The 17237-nt window shown below is 35.2% G+C and overlaps 1 protein-coding gene across 2 annotated transcripts; it reads left to right on the forward strand.

The window, feature by feature from the left end:
- The first annotated feature begins 5925 nt into the window (after nt 1-5925).
- LOC149892710 (uncharacterized) lies at nt 5926-13204 on the forward strand. 2 transcript variants are annotated; one of them, XM_090080122.1, is made up of 5 exons: nt 5926-5998; nt 9245-12064; nt 12298-12363; nt 12623-12679; nt 12837-13204. In XM_090080122.1, exons 2-5 carry the CDS (start codon nt 9274-9276, stop codon nt 13154-13156), a joined length of 3234 nt encoding a protein of 1077 aa, XP_089936248.1. In that variant the 5' UTR covers nt 5926-5998; nt 9245-9273; the 3' UTR covers nt 13157-13204. The 2 variants fall into 2 exon arrangements, with proteins under 2 accessions (XP_089936248.1, XP_089936249.1); XM_090080123.1 differs by lacking the exon at nt 5926-5998 and having other exon boundaries at nt 8489-12064.
- The last annotated feature ends 4033 nt before the right edge of the window (nt 13205-17237 follow it).

Raw genomic sequence — 17237 nt, forward strand, 5'->3', positions numbered from 1 at the left:
GTTTATCTGATACTTTATCTTGTCTTTTTGTGTGTTGTTTTGTCAAGCTACATAAGCTAAACTTAAAAGTGGAAAAGTACGCTAACCTTTCTTTGAAAATCTATTCAAAAACTGCCTTAGACATAAGCTAGATTTAAAAGAGGAAGACTACGCTATTTATGCTTTTAAAAAACTTTCGAAAAATACCTTAATCCATTGAGGTAGTGCACGAATTTACAAAGTTGTATCTAGTCATCCACTTCTTCTATAGCAAAGTAGCGAGGCTTTTTATGCACTTTTGCGTTCTAATTTATCTCTGTTTACGCATATGGTTTTTGTTTATTTCTATGTAATGATATACAAAAGAGTATTTTGTTAAAGATTATGCTGCAGGAGCTGCGTAAAAAAACTCTGGCGACCTTTCCTTAAGAAAAAAGCAACTGAAAGACATGTGCGCCTTAGAAAATTCAAATCGCGATTCACCAAATTAAAAGACGAAAAGAACGACCTTTAAAAGCTCTCACTAGACATTTGTGTTTATGATAGGCAATGCAGTTTTTGATTTTATGCAGCCTAACATTTGTTTCATCTATATCTTATTTTACGTTTATCTTATACTTTATCTTGCCTTTTTGAGTTTAGTATTTTGTGATGTCATGCTAAATAAACTATACTTTGCTAATTTTTATTTGAAAAAATATTCAAAAACTACCTGAATTATAAGCTAGATCTAAAGGAGGAAAACTACGCTAACTTTTCTTTAAAAAAAATATTTAAAAACTACCTTAAACATAAGCTATATCCAAAAGAGGAAAACTATGCTAACTTTTCTTTAAAAAAATATTTAAAAACTACCTTAAACATAAGCTAGATCTAAAAGAGGAAAACTACGCTAACTTTTCTTTGAAAAAATACTCAAAAACTACCTTAAACATAAGCTAGATCTAAAAGAGGAAAACTACGCTAACTTTTCTTTGAAAAAATACTCAAAAACTACCTTAAACATAAGCTAGATCTAAAAGAGGAAAACTACGCTAACAATTCTTTGAAAAAATATTCGAAAACTACCTTTAAACATGATTTAGATTTAATAGATGAAAACTACGCTAACATTTCTTTGAAAAAACATTCAAAAACTACCTTTAAACATGATTTAAATTTAATAGATGAAAACTACGCTAACATTTCTTTGAAAAAACATTCAAAAACTACCTTTAAACATGATTTAAATTTAAAAAAGGAAAACTACGCTAACATTTCTTTGAAAAAATATTCAAAAAGTACCTTAATCGAAAGAGATAGCACACGAAATTAAAAAGTTGCATTTAGTCATCCGTTTCTTCTTCATCAAAGTAGCGAGGCGTTTATGCACTTTTTATTCTCTAAGTTATCTCTACTTACGCAAATGGCTTTTGTTTATTTCAATGTAAAACTTTTCAAAAGAGTATTTTGTTAAAGATTATGCTGCAGGGGCTGTGTAAGAAAACTCTGGTGACCTTTCTTTAAGAAAAAGCAACTAAAGTAGATGTGCGCCTAAGAAAATCCAAATTGCGATTCACTAAATTAAAAGACATATACAACAAACTTTAAAAGTGAAACTATTTTTACAAGCGTATTTGGTAAAGATGAAATGTTCTTATGACATTTTAACGTTACGAAAGGGATTTTCTTCTGTTCAAATATTTATTACAATTTAAAGTGTTAAATAATGTTACAGAAACGACCTAAAACGCCTGTTGTATTAATTTAAACGAACAAAATAGATAAAAAAAAAGAAAAACTATCATTAAAAAAAAAAAAGTAAAAAAAGAAAAGAAATAGAAGTTGAGGAAAAATAAAAATAAGAACTTCTAACAAAGAGCTCTTCTTTTTATTTTTCAGATTTTAGATGCTTAATTCCTTGAATGAAAAGTTGAACTGATGACTCACTACTAAGGTTGTTCCTAGCCTTCCGTTCTCAAACTAGGCCATTCTGAGAGGCTGTTTGATTAAGTACCGTTGATAGTAGTATCGCACGTAAGAGACTTCTAAAACTCTGATTATTATTAATTCCTGGAATGAAGAGATGACTTCATACTCACTAACGAGGTTGTTCTTAGCCATCCGTTCTTAAACTAAGCAAAACAGTGAAGTTGTTTGATTAAGTATCACAGTTTGCTGATTTGCACATGCACCATTGCCGAAACTGTGATGCTTGGTTCCTTGATTGGATTGAAGAAGCTCATCACCATGCATTTTACAAGCTGTCCGTTGTTATGTTTTGCAATTCAGTGGTTCTGTTTTGCAATTCATTTTCTGTTTGTTTAAGTATCATCGATGGTGGTGTCGTGCATGCAAACTTTCCGAAACTCTGATGCTTGTTTTTCTTGAATGGAGAGATGAGCTTATACTTTAGGTGACTTTTAAAACTGCAGTAATTAGTGCCTCGAATGGAAAAACGAACTCATTCATTACAGACCAAGGTTGTTCCTGGCCATCCGTTAACATATTAGGCAACAGTACAGCGAAGCTGTTTGTTTTACAAGCTTTTGTCGTTTCGAGAAATCACTACATTAAGCATTCGATGGTGATACACGACTGATGGCCAGGTTCTGATTTTCGAATGAAAAGAAGAGTCGCATCCGACCACCGGTCGGCTTTCGACGCAAAACAGCTGTACACACTCGTCCAACGATCCAGTGACTAACTGTTGCAACGAGAAAGTTAGCTTTATTTGTCGTGCAGATTGTCCGCTTTGACGTAAAATGCTAGAAATTTGCTGAACGCTCGGTTTGCGCCGCCCAAGAGTCATTCTGTTTCTGCGTTGCCAGCGTCTGTCGGCTAAATACAACTGTAGACTCCGCGCAAGCTTTTTCACCGCAAAGTTGTACAGAGCCACACCGAAGGCTAAAATCGACTTTAAGGTCGAAGGTTAAAATCGACCCTAGAGGTTTGAAAACGACGTCACGAAATTTTCAAGACATCATCGAAGAAAATTACGGCGGCCAGATGCAACTCTTAGTACTAACTCTACTAATCTTAGTACGTTAAGCATTCCAGTCGAGAGATCAGACGTTTTTTCGTCACCTAAGAGACCGGCCGATGCGTTTGCGACGCTGCGGAAAGAAAGAAGATGGCAAACCACAGGGTTGTTACCGTAACAAACCTCCGTGAGTACCTCCATCTCGAGTGGCTTTTGAAGAAACGTTCGTTTTAAACTCAAAGGGATGGTTGTTAAAGCTCACAAACGCCTGGTTAACGATTTTCTAACGGCAGACACCGTGTTTACAATGGATACAGACCGATTAACTGAGCCCAAAGCCGCAAGATCTATCAGAAAACTCCTCTAGGTCGATGCAACGAGACGACTAGACACGTGCGTCTAAAGGCATTTTTACAATTGAAGGACGCCCCTCGTGGGCCCTTTAACCTTAACACTAAACTCCTGCTTGATATCCTCGTCCCCAGGTTTCCAAACCGTAACCCCAACCCCCTCTAATCCTAACCCCCTTACCCTCTAACTCTCCCCCCTCAAAAAAACAAAAAACATAAAAAAGCAAACAAAACGAAAAAAAAACTTGCTTCCCTCCTCACTTTTAGCTCTAGGATGCAACACCTTTTTGCCGCCCTCCGCTAGAAGGGAGTAGGGAGTAACGAAAGCTTGACATCAAAGTAGCGTTTCGTATGAGATTTGTTTGCCAAAATTTGAGCGTTTTTAAAAAAGCAAGACTTCGTCAGAGGGGTTTCTTCTTTTCTCCTAAAGCTATCGATCGATTAAAAAGCTCAAAGCAAAGAAATTCAAAACAAAATACAAAAACGGGAAGTTTTAGTTTCTGCACCACAAGCCAAGCACTAGTTCAAACTGGAGATAATAAAAGGAAATCGAATGATCTCACTTCTCAAACCACTGAGCTGCCATTGGTCGGCAGTCTCTTGTTTGGAGACCATTGAGCTGCCATTGGTTGGCTGTTTAATCGTTGCGATTGGTCGGCAGTTTTATCGTTGGAGACCATTGAGAGATATAAAAGGAATTTTTTTTTTGAGCACAACATTAAACGTTAAATCGTTAGATGTTGTTATAAAGGCACCATTAGAATGCGATGTCCTCAAATATTTTCCTCGATATTTTAATAAGTAAACAAAAACAAAACTAAGTCTTGCAACTGGCGAAAACTTTCAATAAGCAAACAAAGCAACAACTTTCCTTTCGAGTTTTTACATTTTAAACAAAAGACAAACAAAGAAAAAAAAAAAACAAACAAAAAACAAAAACAAAAACAAAAAAACAAAACAAAAACAAAACAGAAAAGGGAGAATGAGTGAGTCGACTGATTTCGCTCAACTGTCTTAAACGAGAAGTCATAAACGTTTGCTTGTGCCAGCAAGTTGCAAATTAAGTTGTAAATGAACTGCACCGCAAAAGCTTAACCACAGTTTATTAAGCATATTAAGCCTTTGCTGACATGTTAAGACATTTTAAGCCTTTGCTATTATCATGAGGCTTTTGCTCCACGAGCCAAAAAAGTACGCTAGAGTTGACAAACTGCATCGCGGTCGAAAAGTGTAATTACGCCAACACTTTTATCCGTTTTAAGCATTTCGTTTTCGCACGAACAACAATTAAAGCAGCTCGTTGAGCTTAACGACGTTCGTATTTTTTTCGAAGCCAAAACTTCGGCTATAAGTAGAATGAAGAGGCACTTCGAAAAACAACAAAGCTGTTCGCAGTCGATAGCAACGAGCGACAACATCTCTGCGAGTCTGGCATCAAGGTAAACAGTTTTTTTTTACATTTTCATTTGTAAGTGCCACTTTTGTGTACATTATGTATTCAAAAATTTCTTGCTGACGCTAGATTTTTCGTTTTCAATGAACAACAGTTGCAACCTCTAGTCGTTTGCTAAAACAGCTTGCTAGGACAACCAAATCAATCATATGTTGTGAAAATTTCTTTTTGTTCAACTGACTAAGGAAGATCGAGCGAACGCTTTTTTTTTTATAACTTGTTTGTATCATATTGCTATTAAGAAAACAGCGTTGTGTATACTAAACGTGACATAATTGGCAATTATCCGTAACTAAAAATAAGATAGAAATTACAAACTTGATACCATATTTTAATTACTCTAACAAAACTAGACGTCATCGCGTGAGAAAATAAATGTTCATAACACATAACCTATTTTTTTGTTTTTTTTTTCTTCTCTTTTTTCCTTTTAATCTCTTTTCTTTCGTCCAAAAAGCGTTTTGATTTTTGCCTCGCCACAAGCGATGAAATCGATAAAAAAACCTGCTCGGACATTCTCAATTCTCAACAACAAAAGCAATCAAAGTTCTAGCTCTCGAGCACGTGCGCCGACAGGTTGATGAAACCGTTCAAATATGCTCGATCGCTAGAATTTAAAGAAAGAAACAGCCAGAAACAAACCAAAATAAAAAAACAAAAACAAAAATGGACATCTTTAGAACGCTTAAATTTTATAAAATATTTTCCTCTGCGTTTTTAACCAGCTAAACTGTCGTAAAGTTTTTTCGGTGCAGTTCATTTAAAAAACTTAGTTTTCAACTTTTAAACGTTTTAGACTTCTCGTTTAAGGCAGTCGAAAGAAATGAGTCGACTCACTCTCTCTCTCCCTATTCGGTTTTGTTTTTGTTTATTTGTTTTTGTTTTTTCTTCGTTTGCCTTCGTTTGCCTTTGTTTGCTTTTGGAAAAGTTGTCGCCATGCGAGACTTAGTTTTTTTTTTTTTTTGCTCAAATTGAGCACAAGTGAGTTTCTAGTCTTGAAAGTGTGCAAAGTGTGGGCCAATCTGGTGGCTGGAGTGATGACACGTGAATGCTGGAAATTCCAGACTTTGAGCGGATTCAGCGTACATAGAAAGAAAATGTAGCATTCACGTGGGTCTCTCCTAAGCGTGCCATTGGTCGGTCTGCTGTCCTTAAGTACCCCCCTCCCCCCCCTCAACGTCACGTTTGCTCAACTTTCTCGGTCTTTGGCGCCCAGAGAAAGCTTGAGGAAGGATAAAAAATGGCGAGGTTTCGGTACTGCGTTTTCTGTTTTTCTTATTTGTTTTTGTTTGTTTGCTTGTTTGTTTGTTTGTTTGTTTGTTAATTTTTTTAATTTTTTTTTTTTGTTTGTTTGTTTCGTTCGTTTGTTTGTTTGTTTGTTTCGTTTGCTTCGTTTGTTTTGTGATGTTTTGTTTCCCTTCTTGATGGCACAAAACAGAAGCAAACAAGACTTTCGGTTATATTCGGTTATATTCGGTTCAATAAAAGTTTGTTGGTTTCTGCACAACAACAACAACAACCACAACAACAAAAGTCCCTCTGTCCCTCAAAAGCAGTTTCTCCTCTGTCCTAAAGAAGAGCCTCTTTGTAATCGATCTTGTCTGAATGCAGCTCTCCTTTTGCCTACAGGTTTTTATTCCAACCCCTTTTGTTGTTGTTAGTGCCATGTTGTTGTTATTGTTATACTCTGTAAAAGCAGTTGTTGCTGTTGTACTTGTTTGTTGTTTCTAAAGACACTGTTGTTGCTGCTGTTAGCGCTGTTAGTAATCACCCACTTGGCTTGTATTTTTGTTTCTTGTTTTTGTTTTTTGTTTTATTTATAAACACTCTCTGAGTAAGTGATGCTGTTGCTGTTGTTGTTGTTACAGTTGCAATGAGTGTTTGTTAATGTTCCCCCACTTGGCTTGTACTTTTGTTTTCTGTTTTGTTTTGTTTTTTTTTTGTTTTTGTTTTTTTTTTCTCAACACTCTCTGAGTAAGTGATGCTGTTGCTGTAGTCGTTGTTATAGTTGCAATGAGTGTTTGTTAATGTTCACCAACTTGGCTTGTTTATAATCTATTTTATTTTATCAACACTCTCTGAGTCAGTGATGGTGTTGCTGTTGCTGTTGTCGTTATTATGCTTGCAATGGGAGTTGTTACTGTTCACCCACTTTGCTTGTTTTGTTTTTATTTCTTTATTTTATCAACACCCTTTGAGCCAGTGATGCTGTTGCTGTTGTTGTTGTTATAGTTGCAATGAGTGTTGTTAATGTTCACCCACTTTGCTTGTGTTTTGTTTTTGTTTATCAACACCCTTTGTGTCAGTGATGCTGTTGCTGTTGTTCTTATTACAGTTGCAATGAGTGTTTGTTAATGTTCACCAACTTGGCTTGTTTATAATCTATTTTGTTTTATCAACACTCTCTGAGTCAGTGATGCTGATGCTGTTGTTGTTATTGTGCTTGCAATAAGTGTTGCTAATGTTCACCCACTTTGCTTGTTTTGTTTGTGCTTTTGTTTTTGTTTATCAACACCCTTTGAGTCACTGATGCTGTTGCTGTTGGTGTTATTATAGTTGCAATGAGTGTTAATGTTCACCCACTTTGCTTGCTTTGTTTGTTTGTTGCTTTTTTTTTTATCAACACCCTGCGAGTTAGTGATGCTGTTGCTGCTTTTGTCATTTTACTTGTATTTATAGTTGTTACTGTTCAGCCACTTTGCTTGTTTTTTAATCTGTTTTATTTTATCACCACTCTCTGAGTCAGTGATGATGTTGCTGATGCTGTTGTTGTTATTTTACTTGCAATGATAGCTGTTACTGTTCAGCCACTTTGCTTGTTTTGTTTGTTTGTTTGTTTGTTTTTTTTATCAATATCCTCTGAGTAAGTGATGCTGTTGCTGTTGTTGTTGTTATAGTTGCAATGAGTGTTTGTTAATGTTCCCCCCCTTGGCTTGTACTTCTGTTTTCTGTTTTGTTTTGTTTTGTTTTTTTGTTGTTTTTTTTCTCAACACTCTCTGAGTAAGTGATGCTGTTGCTGTAGTCGTTGTTATAGTTGCAATGAGTGTTTGTTAATGTTCACAAACTTGGCATGTTTATAATCTATTTTATTTTATCAACACTCTCTGAGTCAGTGATGCTGATGCTGTTGTTGTTATTATGCTTGCAATAAGTGTTGTTAATGTTCACCCACTCTGCTTGTTTTGTTTGTGCCTTTGTTTTTGTTTATCAACACCCTTTGAGTCACTGATGCTGTTGCTGTTGGTGTTATTATAGTTGCAATGAGTGTTAATGTTCACCCACTTTGCTTGCTTTATTTGTTTGTTGCTTTTTTTTTATCAACACCCTGCGAGTTAGTGATGCTGTTGCTGCTTTTGTCATTTTACTTGTATTTATAGTTGTTACTGTTTAGCCACTTTGCTTGTTTTTTAATCTGTTTTTATTTTATCACCACTCTCTGAGTCAGTGATGATGTTGCTGATGCTGTTGTTGTTATTTTACTTGCAATGATAGCTGTTACTGTTCAGCCACTTTGCTTGTTTTTTTTTTGTTTTTGTTTTGTTTGTTTGTTTGTTTGTTTTTTTATATATCCTCTGAGTTAGTGATGCTGTTGTTGTTATTATGCTTTCAATGAGAGCTGTTACTGTTCACCCACTTTGTTTGTTTTATAATCTGTTTTATTTTATCAACACTCTCTGAGTCAGTGATGCTGATGCTGATGCTGTTGTTGTTATTATGCTTGCAGTGAGAGTTGTTACTGTTCACCCACTTTGCTTGCTTATTGTCTATTTTATTTTGTCAACACTCTCTGAGTCAGTGATGCTGATGCTGATGCTGTTGTTGTTATTATGCTTGCAATGAGAGTTGTTACTGTTCACCCAATTTGCTTGTTTTGTTTTTTTATTTGTTTTTTTGTTTGTTTTTGTTTTGCTTGTTTTTTTTATCAATACCCTCTGAGTCAGTGATGCTGTTGCTGTTGTTGTTGTTGTTGTTATAGTTGCAATGAGTGTTTGTTAATGTTCCCCCACTTGGCTTGTACTTTTGTTTTCTTTTTTGTTATGTCAACACTCTCTGAGTCAGTGATGCTGATGCTGTTGTTATTATGCTTGCAATGAGAGTTGTTACTGTTGTAGTTATGTCTGTCATTTGTCCTTGTTAGCAAGTTCTATTTGCCCTCTCTTGCCTTTTTTCAACACAGTTTCTTTCTTTGAGTCATATGGTTGCGAGATCCTCTCAAACTCCATCTCTTTATTTATTTGTTTCTTTTTTTTTTTTTTTTTTCTCATTCTCCTTCTCATAATAGCAATCACTGCTGCCACCATGCATGTAATGCTAGTTGCTCTCATTCTTTTTCATTTGCTAGTGGAAACTTTGTTTCTTCTTGTTGCTCTCTTTTCTTTCTTTTTCTCTTTTGCAGAGGATTCGAAAAAACACAGCTCTTCCCTGCAGTTGTAAACATTCCAGGATTCCAGGATGCAGGCAGAAGAAAAACACTCTCACTAACTGTCTTCTTTTTTTTAGCATAAACCGTTGCAAACAAACACCTGAACATGTCTTCTTCACAAGAAAACAACACTGTTGTTGCCCCTTCTCCGAACTCTAAAGCGAAAAAAAAGAAAAGAAGGCAGTCACAAGAACAGAGAGACTTAAAGCTCAAAAACAAAGTCAGGGCCGCATTAGTTGCAGCGTGTGGCTCCGTAAACAGGGTTGTACCTTTCTATGGTACCAAGAAGAGGTACGCTGTTAGCTGTCCGATGCCTTTGTGCAAACATTCCTCCACAAGCATTAAAAGACACTTGACTAAAAAAGATCATTCTTGGACTTTGGATGAAGCTTCCATCTTTTACTCTGCAATGGTCAGGAAGTTTCAGCATGCTCGTCTCGAACGCAAGTCCGGCTGTCCAAAACCTTACCCCTGTTTGCAATGTTGGAAGTATTACGACCGACTGGACATACACTTGAAAGAGACTCATTTCTACGATTCCAAGACGATCAAACAAAAGATTGCAGAGGCAAAGCGATACGACAACGACAAGCTCTATGTCCCTCAATTTATTCGACCTGCCTTCTTTGGTATTAAGCCAGTAGCTGAACAAGCGTCTGCATCAGGCTCTGCATCCTCTGCTCCTGGGCCTTCCTCCTCTTTTTCTTCTCCGGTTCTTTCCTCTGATCCTCTTTTAAGCTTGCCCTCATCAGTTGCTGGTTCGTCCGAGGCTCCTTCTGCAAACCACTGCACCTCTGTAGAAAACAAAGAGCTGAACACCGAATCCGTCCTAGACTCTGATTTTAATTCCTTAAAGCACTTGGTTTCCAACTCCTCCGTCTTGACAGAAGATAAGAGACTCTTGTTTCAGCTGGACAAAGATGCTTTTCACTTTTATTACCAGTCAGCAGATGAGCTCTTCAGAGATTTTGAAAAGTGGCTTGTGGTAGCCAACAACAACACTTTGTCACAAGCAAAGATCTACAAAAATGCAGTTGTTGAAATATTGACATGTTGTGACAGCACGCTGACGCTGCACCCGAACGCTCTCACCAATTCCAACGTTTTGGAGGATAGATACTTTTCCATGCACTTTAAAAACATTCAGCTCAATTCCAAGCTGAGTGAACTTGACCAAACAAAAGCCATGTCTTGTCACACGTTGTACAACCGCCTTGTCTACCTTTGTCTCCTGTTTCGTTTCAGTGAAGCCAGGAATGTCTATTTCGGACTTTCTCATGAGGCCATCCGACGTTTGCGCTGCAAGGTGGAGGAGTTACAAAAAGTGCTGAGGCCCTTTCGTTCTTTGAGGAGGAGCCTTGTGAAAAGCAAAAAATGCATCAACATCATCAATGTCAGTTTGCTGAACGAATATGGCAAGTCTGCATACGTAAGACAGTTAGTGGAATCGATTAGAAAGCCGTCTCTTACACCGACTAGAGACAATGCTGTGTCTCTACGAAACCATCTTCTGCTCTCTGTCACTGTAATTAACAGTTTAAGAAAATCTAACATTGCTCTTTTAAACATTAGAGACTACATGGCTGCTGAGAAGAGTGAGTGTGGATATTGCATTGTGCAAGAGCGCTACAAAACAGCATACAAGTACGGAGCCAAAAACATTCTAGTGCCGAACGACTTGAAAGTGTTGATCGATATTTATTTGCTGAGATACAGAGACCTTCTTGTCAACGACTCTCACTACATGGCTGCAGACACCAAGACTGTTTTGGAGTTGAGCGACTGCTACAGGCCCCTTTTTCCATCGATGAGACCCAACAAAGACGAATGTGTGACACTCGGTGCAACTAGAGTGCCTGTTTACCAGATGGGTTCCTCTGCTATCTCCTCTTGCCTGACGTCCTGCTTCAGAAAAAGCCAAGTAAACATTCCCATGAAGCGTCTTACTCCCACTTGCATTCGCGGTTCGATAGCCACTTACTTTGCCAACAACAGCAAAGAAGATCGCGAGCGGTTTGCTACACTCTACATGAAGCACAGCAGGAACACAATGGATAGCTTTTATGTGTCCCAGTGGAACGCTGCAGAGGAGTTGCGCTTTGCCCTGGGCATCGGACAGTCCTTCGGAGTCATAGAGTCTTTGACTGTTGAAAAGTCTGAGAGACCACCAAAGAAGGAGAAGGATGTGATGGACTGGCTCCAAACTAATGCAGAGGAGTACGGTTTTCATGAGGTTGAGGACATCTTTGAGGAAGATTTAGACTCCGGTTCTGACTCTGAAGAATGTGCTGCTACTTTCAGCTGTACCACAGTGGTTCCGTTTTCTCCAGCTGTAGAAAACAATGTTCCTTTAGAGGATAGCAACGACCATGCCGTAGATTTCTTGTGTGAACCTACCTCAACTCCTGTTTCGTCTGTTCCATCTGAACAAACAATCGCTGGTCCAGTTCTTGAACTATCCCCTGCTCTTGCACAACTAGTTCCTAACGAACAAGCTGTTTGTATGGATGTAGATCAGACTCTAGCTGTTCCTGTTGGCACAGCTTGTTCTCCTCTTGCATTAACATTATTTCCTGATGAACCGGATTTTATTGAACACCATGCAAAACTTTCTCCAGTTTACTTTAATGAGCAAGTGGTTGCCAAACCTGTTTCTGCTTCTCCTTCTCAGCAAGTCGCTTTCTGTCCTTCAAAAGAGGTCTTTTCTGTTCCTCTGACTCCTAGCCTTGTTGCTTTTCAGCAAACATTGGCCAAACCCAGTTTGTTTCTTTCATCTGATCCAGTTTCAGCTGTTCCTGTCCAACAGGCTGGTACTGTTCTTGCAAAGCAGCTCTCACCTTATGCTGTTCAATCTGTTGGTAGCCTATTTAGCCAAAGTCTTGCCTCTACATCCAGAGGTAAATTCTTTTTGATTTTTGATTTTTGATTTTTATGCAAATCTCAACACGCTTTCAAAAAATGAAAATGCCCAAATCAACTCCTTGCCCTATTGTTATTGTTAGAGCTGTAAAAAAAACAAAACAAAACAAAAAAACAACACAGAAGTGTGTATGTATTTGTTGCAGGACTAATTCTGTGATTGCTTAAATGTTTATACAAGTGAATGATACTAAAACTGATTATGTTTTAGAAGTAAAAGATCCAAGAAGAAAAAAAATCAAGTTGGAAATGCCATCTTTCACTCAAGAACTCATCGGTAATGTAAAACCTAATTTATACAAAGATATATAAACACAAACCTCTTCTTGCACAATTTCAGATGGTTAACTGTTAACAAAAACTAGCCATCATTGCTAAGTGCACTTTTAGAAAGTTGTGTCTACCCGATTTCTAATGATGAAGTTAGAAACATCACCGTTAGAAATCATGCACAGCTTGTTATCATCTCTAACACTTAGAAACTGTTGATGGTTTTTATGAATTAGAAAAATGAACATGGTTTTATTTTATTTCAGGATCAACTCAGCCAAGAACAAAGGAAAACAAAGCAGAAGTTAGCCAATGCCATTTAGGTAATCTTTCAAAAACCAGTTATTGCTATCAGTGCAAACAATAAGGTCAACAAAAAAAAAATAAATAAAAAAACAGAATAAATCTTGTCTTACTTCAGAACCAAATGAATATTTGATTTAATCATTTGTGTTATGACTTGAGTTTGTAAAATTTTAGATGAAATAGTTGAAGAGCTGAATGCTTGCCCTGGCCACAACGAATGGTTCAACACCAGAAGTTTTCCACGATGTGCAGCTTTGGTGTTGGCATACATCTTGCAAGACGTGTTTACAGATGTAAGCTCAAGTTGCTCGTACAAAGATTACCTTGGCATCTTGGCAAATCATAGCAGTGACAAGCTCATTCATGTCTTGCAAAAGTACTCCTACCAAAGCCATATTAAAGACAAAATTAAAAACATGAAGCTAAAAATTCAAAAAGAGGGTAGTTTAGAAAAGTTTGTTCAATATGGCAATATCGTGAAACCATTTATGTAGTTTAGATAAGTTTGTTCAGTTTGGCAATAAAGATGGGCCTTTTGTGTAGTTTGTTTTATCTATGCTTTTGCAAATATTTTTATCTGTTTCGCTAAAGACATAATAAACAAGAAGTTCTGTTAAACTGTTCTCACATTTCTTATTTAAAGATAGTTCAAACTTTTTTTTATCTTTAAAAAAAAAAAAAAGAAGTCGTTTTGTTATTCTGTGAAAACTTTTAATAGAGTTGCATTTAGAATTACTTCTGATGTTTTTAAGAGTTTGTTAAAAAGCAAAATAATATTTCCTGTGATGTTAAACTGCATAAGTGAAATTTAAAAAAGGAAAACTGCTCCAACCATTTTTCGGAAAAAGAAATCAAAAAGTTCCTTATTTTAAAAGATCTAGACATCCATTTCTTCTTCAGCAAAATAGCGAGGCTTTTTTATGAACTCTTACTCTCTATTTTTTCATATCTTTACACAAAGGATTTTGTTTAGATCAATGTAAACATACATAGAAGTATATTATGTTTTTTTTTTTTTTTTTGTTTTTATGCAGTCTAACTTTTGTTTCACTTCTATTTTATTTTACGTTTATCTTGTATTTTATCATGCCTTATTGGTTTTTGCGTTTTGTGATGTCAAGCTGCGTAAGCTAAACTTAAAAGGGGAAAACTACGCTAACTTTTCTTTGAAAAAATATTCAAGAAGTACCTTAAACGAAAGAGAAAGCACACGAATCTTGCCATCCAATTCTTCTTCTGCAAAGTAGCGAGGCTTTTTATGTACTTTTGCTCTCTAATTTATCTCTATTTACGCAAAGGGTTTTATTTCAATGTAAACACGTATAAAAGAATACTTTGTTAAAAATAATGTTAAAGGAGTTGCGTAAAAAAAAACGTCTGAATAAAGTTTCTTTACAAAAAAAACAACTAAGAAACAAGCGCGCCTAAGAAAAACCAGATCGCGATTCACTAAGTCAAAAAACGAAAGAAACAAAGTTTAAAAGGTCTTTCTAGACAACAAATTCTATTTTTGGCAATGCAGTTTTTGTATTTATGCAACCTAACTTTTGTTTGACTTCTATTTTATTTTACGTTTACCTTGTATTTTATCTTGCCTTTTTGTGTTTTGTGATGTCAAGCTACATAATCTAAACTTAAAAGAAGGAAACTAGGCTAACTTTTCTAGTAGAATATTATGTTGTTGGTTTTGTATGCAGCCTAACTTTAGTTTCATCTATATTTTATTTTGCGTTTATCTTATATTTTATCTTGTCTTTTTGAGTTTTGTATTTTGTGATGTCAAGCTACATAATTTAAACTTAAAAGAAGAAAACTAGGCTAACTTTTCTTTGAAAAATTGTTCAAAAACTACCTTACACCGATAGAGATAGCTCACGAATTTAAAAAGTTGCATCTATTCATCTTCTTCTTCAGCAAAGTAAAGCTTTTTATGCACTTTTACTCTCTAACTTACCTATATTTGCGTAAAGGATTTTATTTAATTCAATTTAAACATAACTAGTAGAATATTATGTTGTTGGTTTTGTATGCAGCCTAACTTTAGTTTCATCTATATTTTATTTTGCGTTTATCTTATATTTTATCTTGTCTTTTTGAGTTTTATATTTTGTGATGTCAAGCTACATAAGCTAAACTTTAAAGAGGAAATTTACGCTAACCTGTCTTTGAAAACTATTCAAAAACTACCTTTAACAAAGTAGCGAGGCTTTTTATGCGCTTTTACTCTCTAACATACCTATTTTTGCGCAAAGGATTTTATTTAATTCAATTTAAACATGCCTAGTAGATTATTATGTTGTTGGTTTTTTATGCAGCCTAACTTTAGCTACATCTATTTTTCATTTTACGTTTGTCTTATATTTTATTTTATCTTTTTGTGTTCTGTGATGTCAAGCTACATAAGCTAATGTTAAAAGAGGAAAGCTGCGCTAACCTTTCTTTGAAAAACTATTCGAAATCTATTTTTGAGATAATCTAGATTTAAAAGAGGAACACTACGCTAATTTTGCTTTGAAAAAACTCTCGAAAACTAACTTATTCGATAGAGATAGCACACAAATTTAAAAAATTGTATCTACTCATCCACTTCTTCTACAGCAAAGTACTGAGGCTTTTTATGCACTTTTATTCTCTAACATACCTATATTTGCGCAAAGGATTTTATTTAACTCAATGTAAACATACATAGAAGAGTATTGTTACCCGTTTGTTTTATGCAGCCTAACTTTAGTTTCATCTATACATTATATTGCGTTTACCTTATATTTTATCTTGCCTTTGTTAGTTTTGTGTTTTGTTATGTCAAGCTTCATAATCTAATCTTAAAAGGGGAAAACTGCGCTAACTTTTCTTTGAAAAAGTACTCAAAAAGGACCTAAATCGATATAGATAGCTCACAATTTTAAAAAGTTGCATATAGTCATCTTCTTCTTCAGCAAAGTATCGAGGCTTTTTATGGATTTTTACTCTAACTTTCCTATATTTGCGCAAAGGACATTATTTAATTCAACTTAAACATGCCTAGTAGATTATTATGTTGTTGGTTTTTTATGCAGTCTAAACTTTGTTACATCTATATTTTACGATTAACTTATATTTTATCTTGCCTTTTTGAGCTTTGTGTTCTGTGATGTCAAGCTACATAGTCTAAACATAAAAGAGGAAAACTACGCTAAACTTGCTTTGAAAAACTATTCAAAAACTACCTTTAACAAAGTAGCGAGGCTTTTCATGCACTTTTACTCTCTAACATACCTACATTTGCGCAAAGGATTTTATTTAATTCAATTTAAACATGCCTAGTAGATTATTATGTTGTTGGTTTTTTATGCAGCCTAACTTTAGTTTCATCTATATTATGTTTTAGGTTTATCATATATTTTATCTTTTCTTTTTGAGTTTTGAGTTTTGTGATGCCAAGCAACTTAAGCTAAACTTAAAAGTGGAATGCTACGCTAACCTTTCTTTGAAAATCTATTCATAAACTACCCTAGACAAAAGCTAGATTTAAAAGAGGAAAACTACACTATTTTTACTTTGAAAAAACTTTCGAAAACTACCTTAATCGATAGAGATAGCACACGATTTTAAAAAATTGCATATAGTCATCCACTACTTCTGCAGCAAAGTAGCGAGGCTCTTTATGCACTTTTTCTCACTAGTTTGCTTATATTTACGCAAAGGAATTCATTTAATTCAATCCAAACATATATAGAAGATTATTATGTTACGATTTTTTTTTTCTTTTATGCAGCCTAACATTTATTTCACCTACATTTTATTTTACGATTAACTTTTATATTACCTTTCCTTTTAGTGTTTTGTGTTTTGTGATGTCAAGCTACATAAGCCAAACTTTAAAGAGGAAAACTACGCTAAGCTTTCTTTGAAAAACTATTCAAAAACTACCTTAAACAAAGTAGCGAGGCTTTTTATGCACTTTTACTCTCTAACATACCTACATTTGTGCATAGGGTTTTATTAGATTCTAGTAGGTTATTACGTTGTTGTTTTTTTATGCAGTCTAACTTTAGCTTCATCTATATTTTATTTTACGTTTATCTTATATTTTATTTTGTCTTTTTGAATTTTGTGTTTTGTGATGTCAAGCTACATAAGCTAAACTTAAAAGAGGAAAGCTACGCTAACCTTTCTTTGAAAAGCTGTTCAAAAACTACCTTAGACATAATCTAGATTTAAAAGAGAAAGACTACGCTATTTTTGCTTTGAAAAATCTTTCGAAAACTACCTTAATCGATAGAGATAGCACAGGATTTTAAAAAGTTGTATCTAGTCATCCACTTCTTTCACAGCAAAGTAGCGAGGCTTTCTATGCGCTTTTACTCTCTAACATACCTATTTTTGCGCAAAGGATTTTATTTAATTCAATTTAAACATGCCTAGTAGATTATTATGTTGTTGGTTTTTTATGCTGCCTAACTTTAGCTACATCTATTTTTCATTTTACGTTTGTCTTATATTTTATTTTATCTTTTTGTGTTCTGTGATGTCAAGCTACATAAGCTAATGTTAAAAGAGGAAAGCTGCGCTAACCTTTCTTTGAAAAATCTCTCT

The sequence above is a fragment of the Hydra viridissima genome, unplaced genomic scaffold (genome assembly GCF_058129835.1).
Source record: "Hydra viridissima isolate aposymbiotic clone 2 unplaced genomic scaffold, HvirCarnegie_v1 scaffold_2, whole genome shotgun sequence".
In the NCBI taxonomy this organism is placed as follows: domain Eukaryota; kingdom Metazoa; phylum Cnidaria; class Hydrozoa; order Anthoathecata; family Hydridae; genus Hydra; species Hydra viridissima.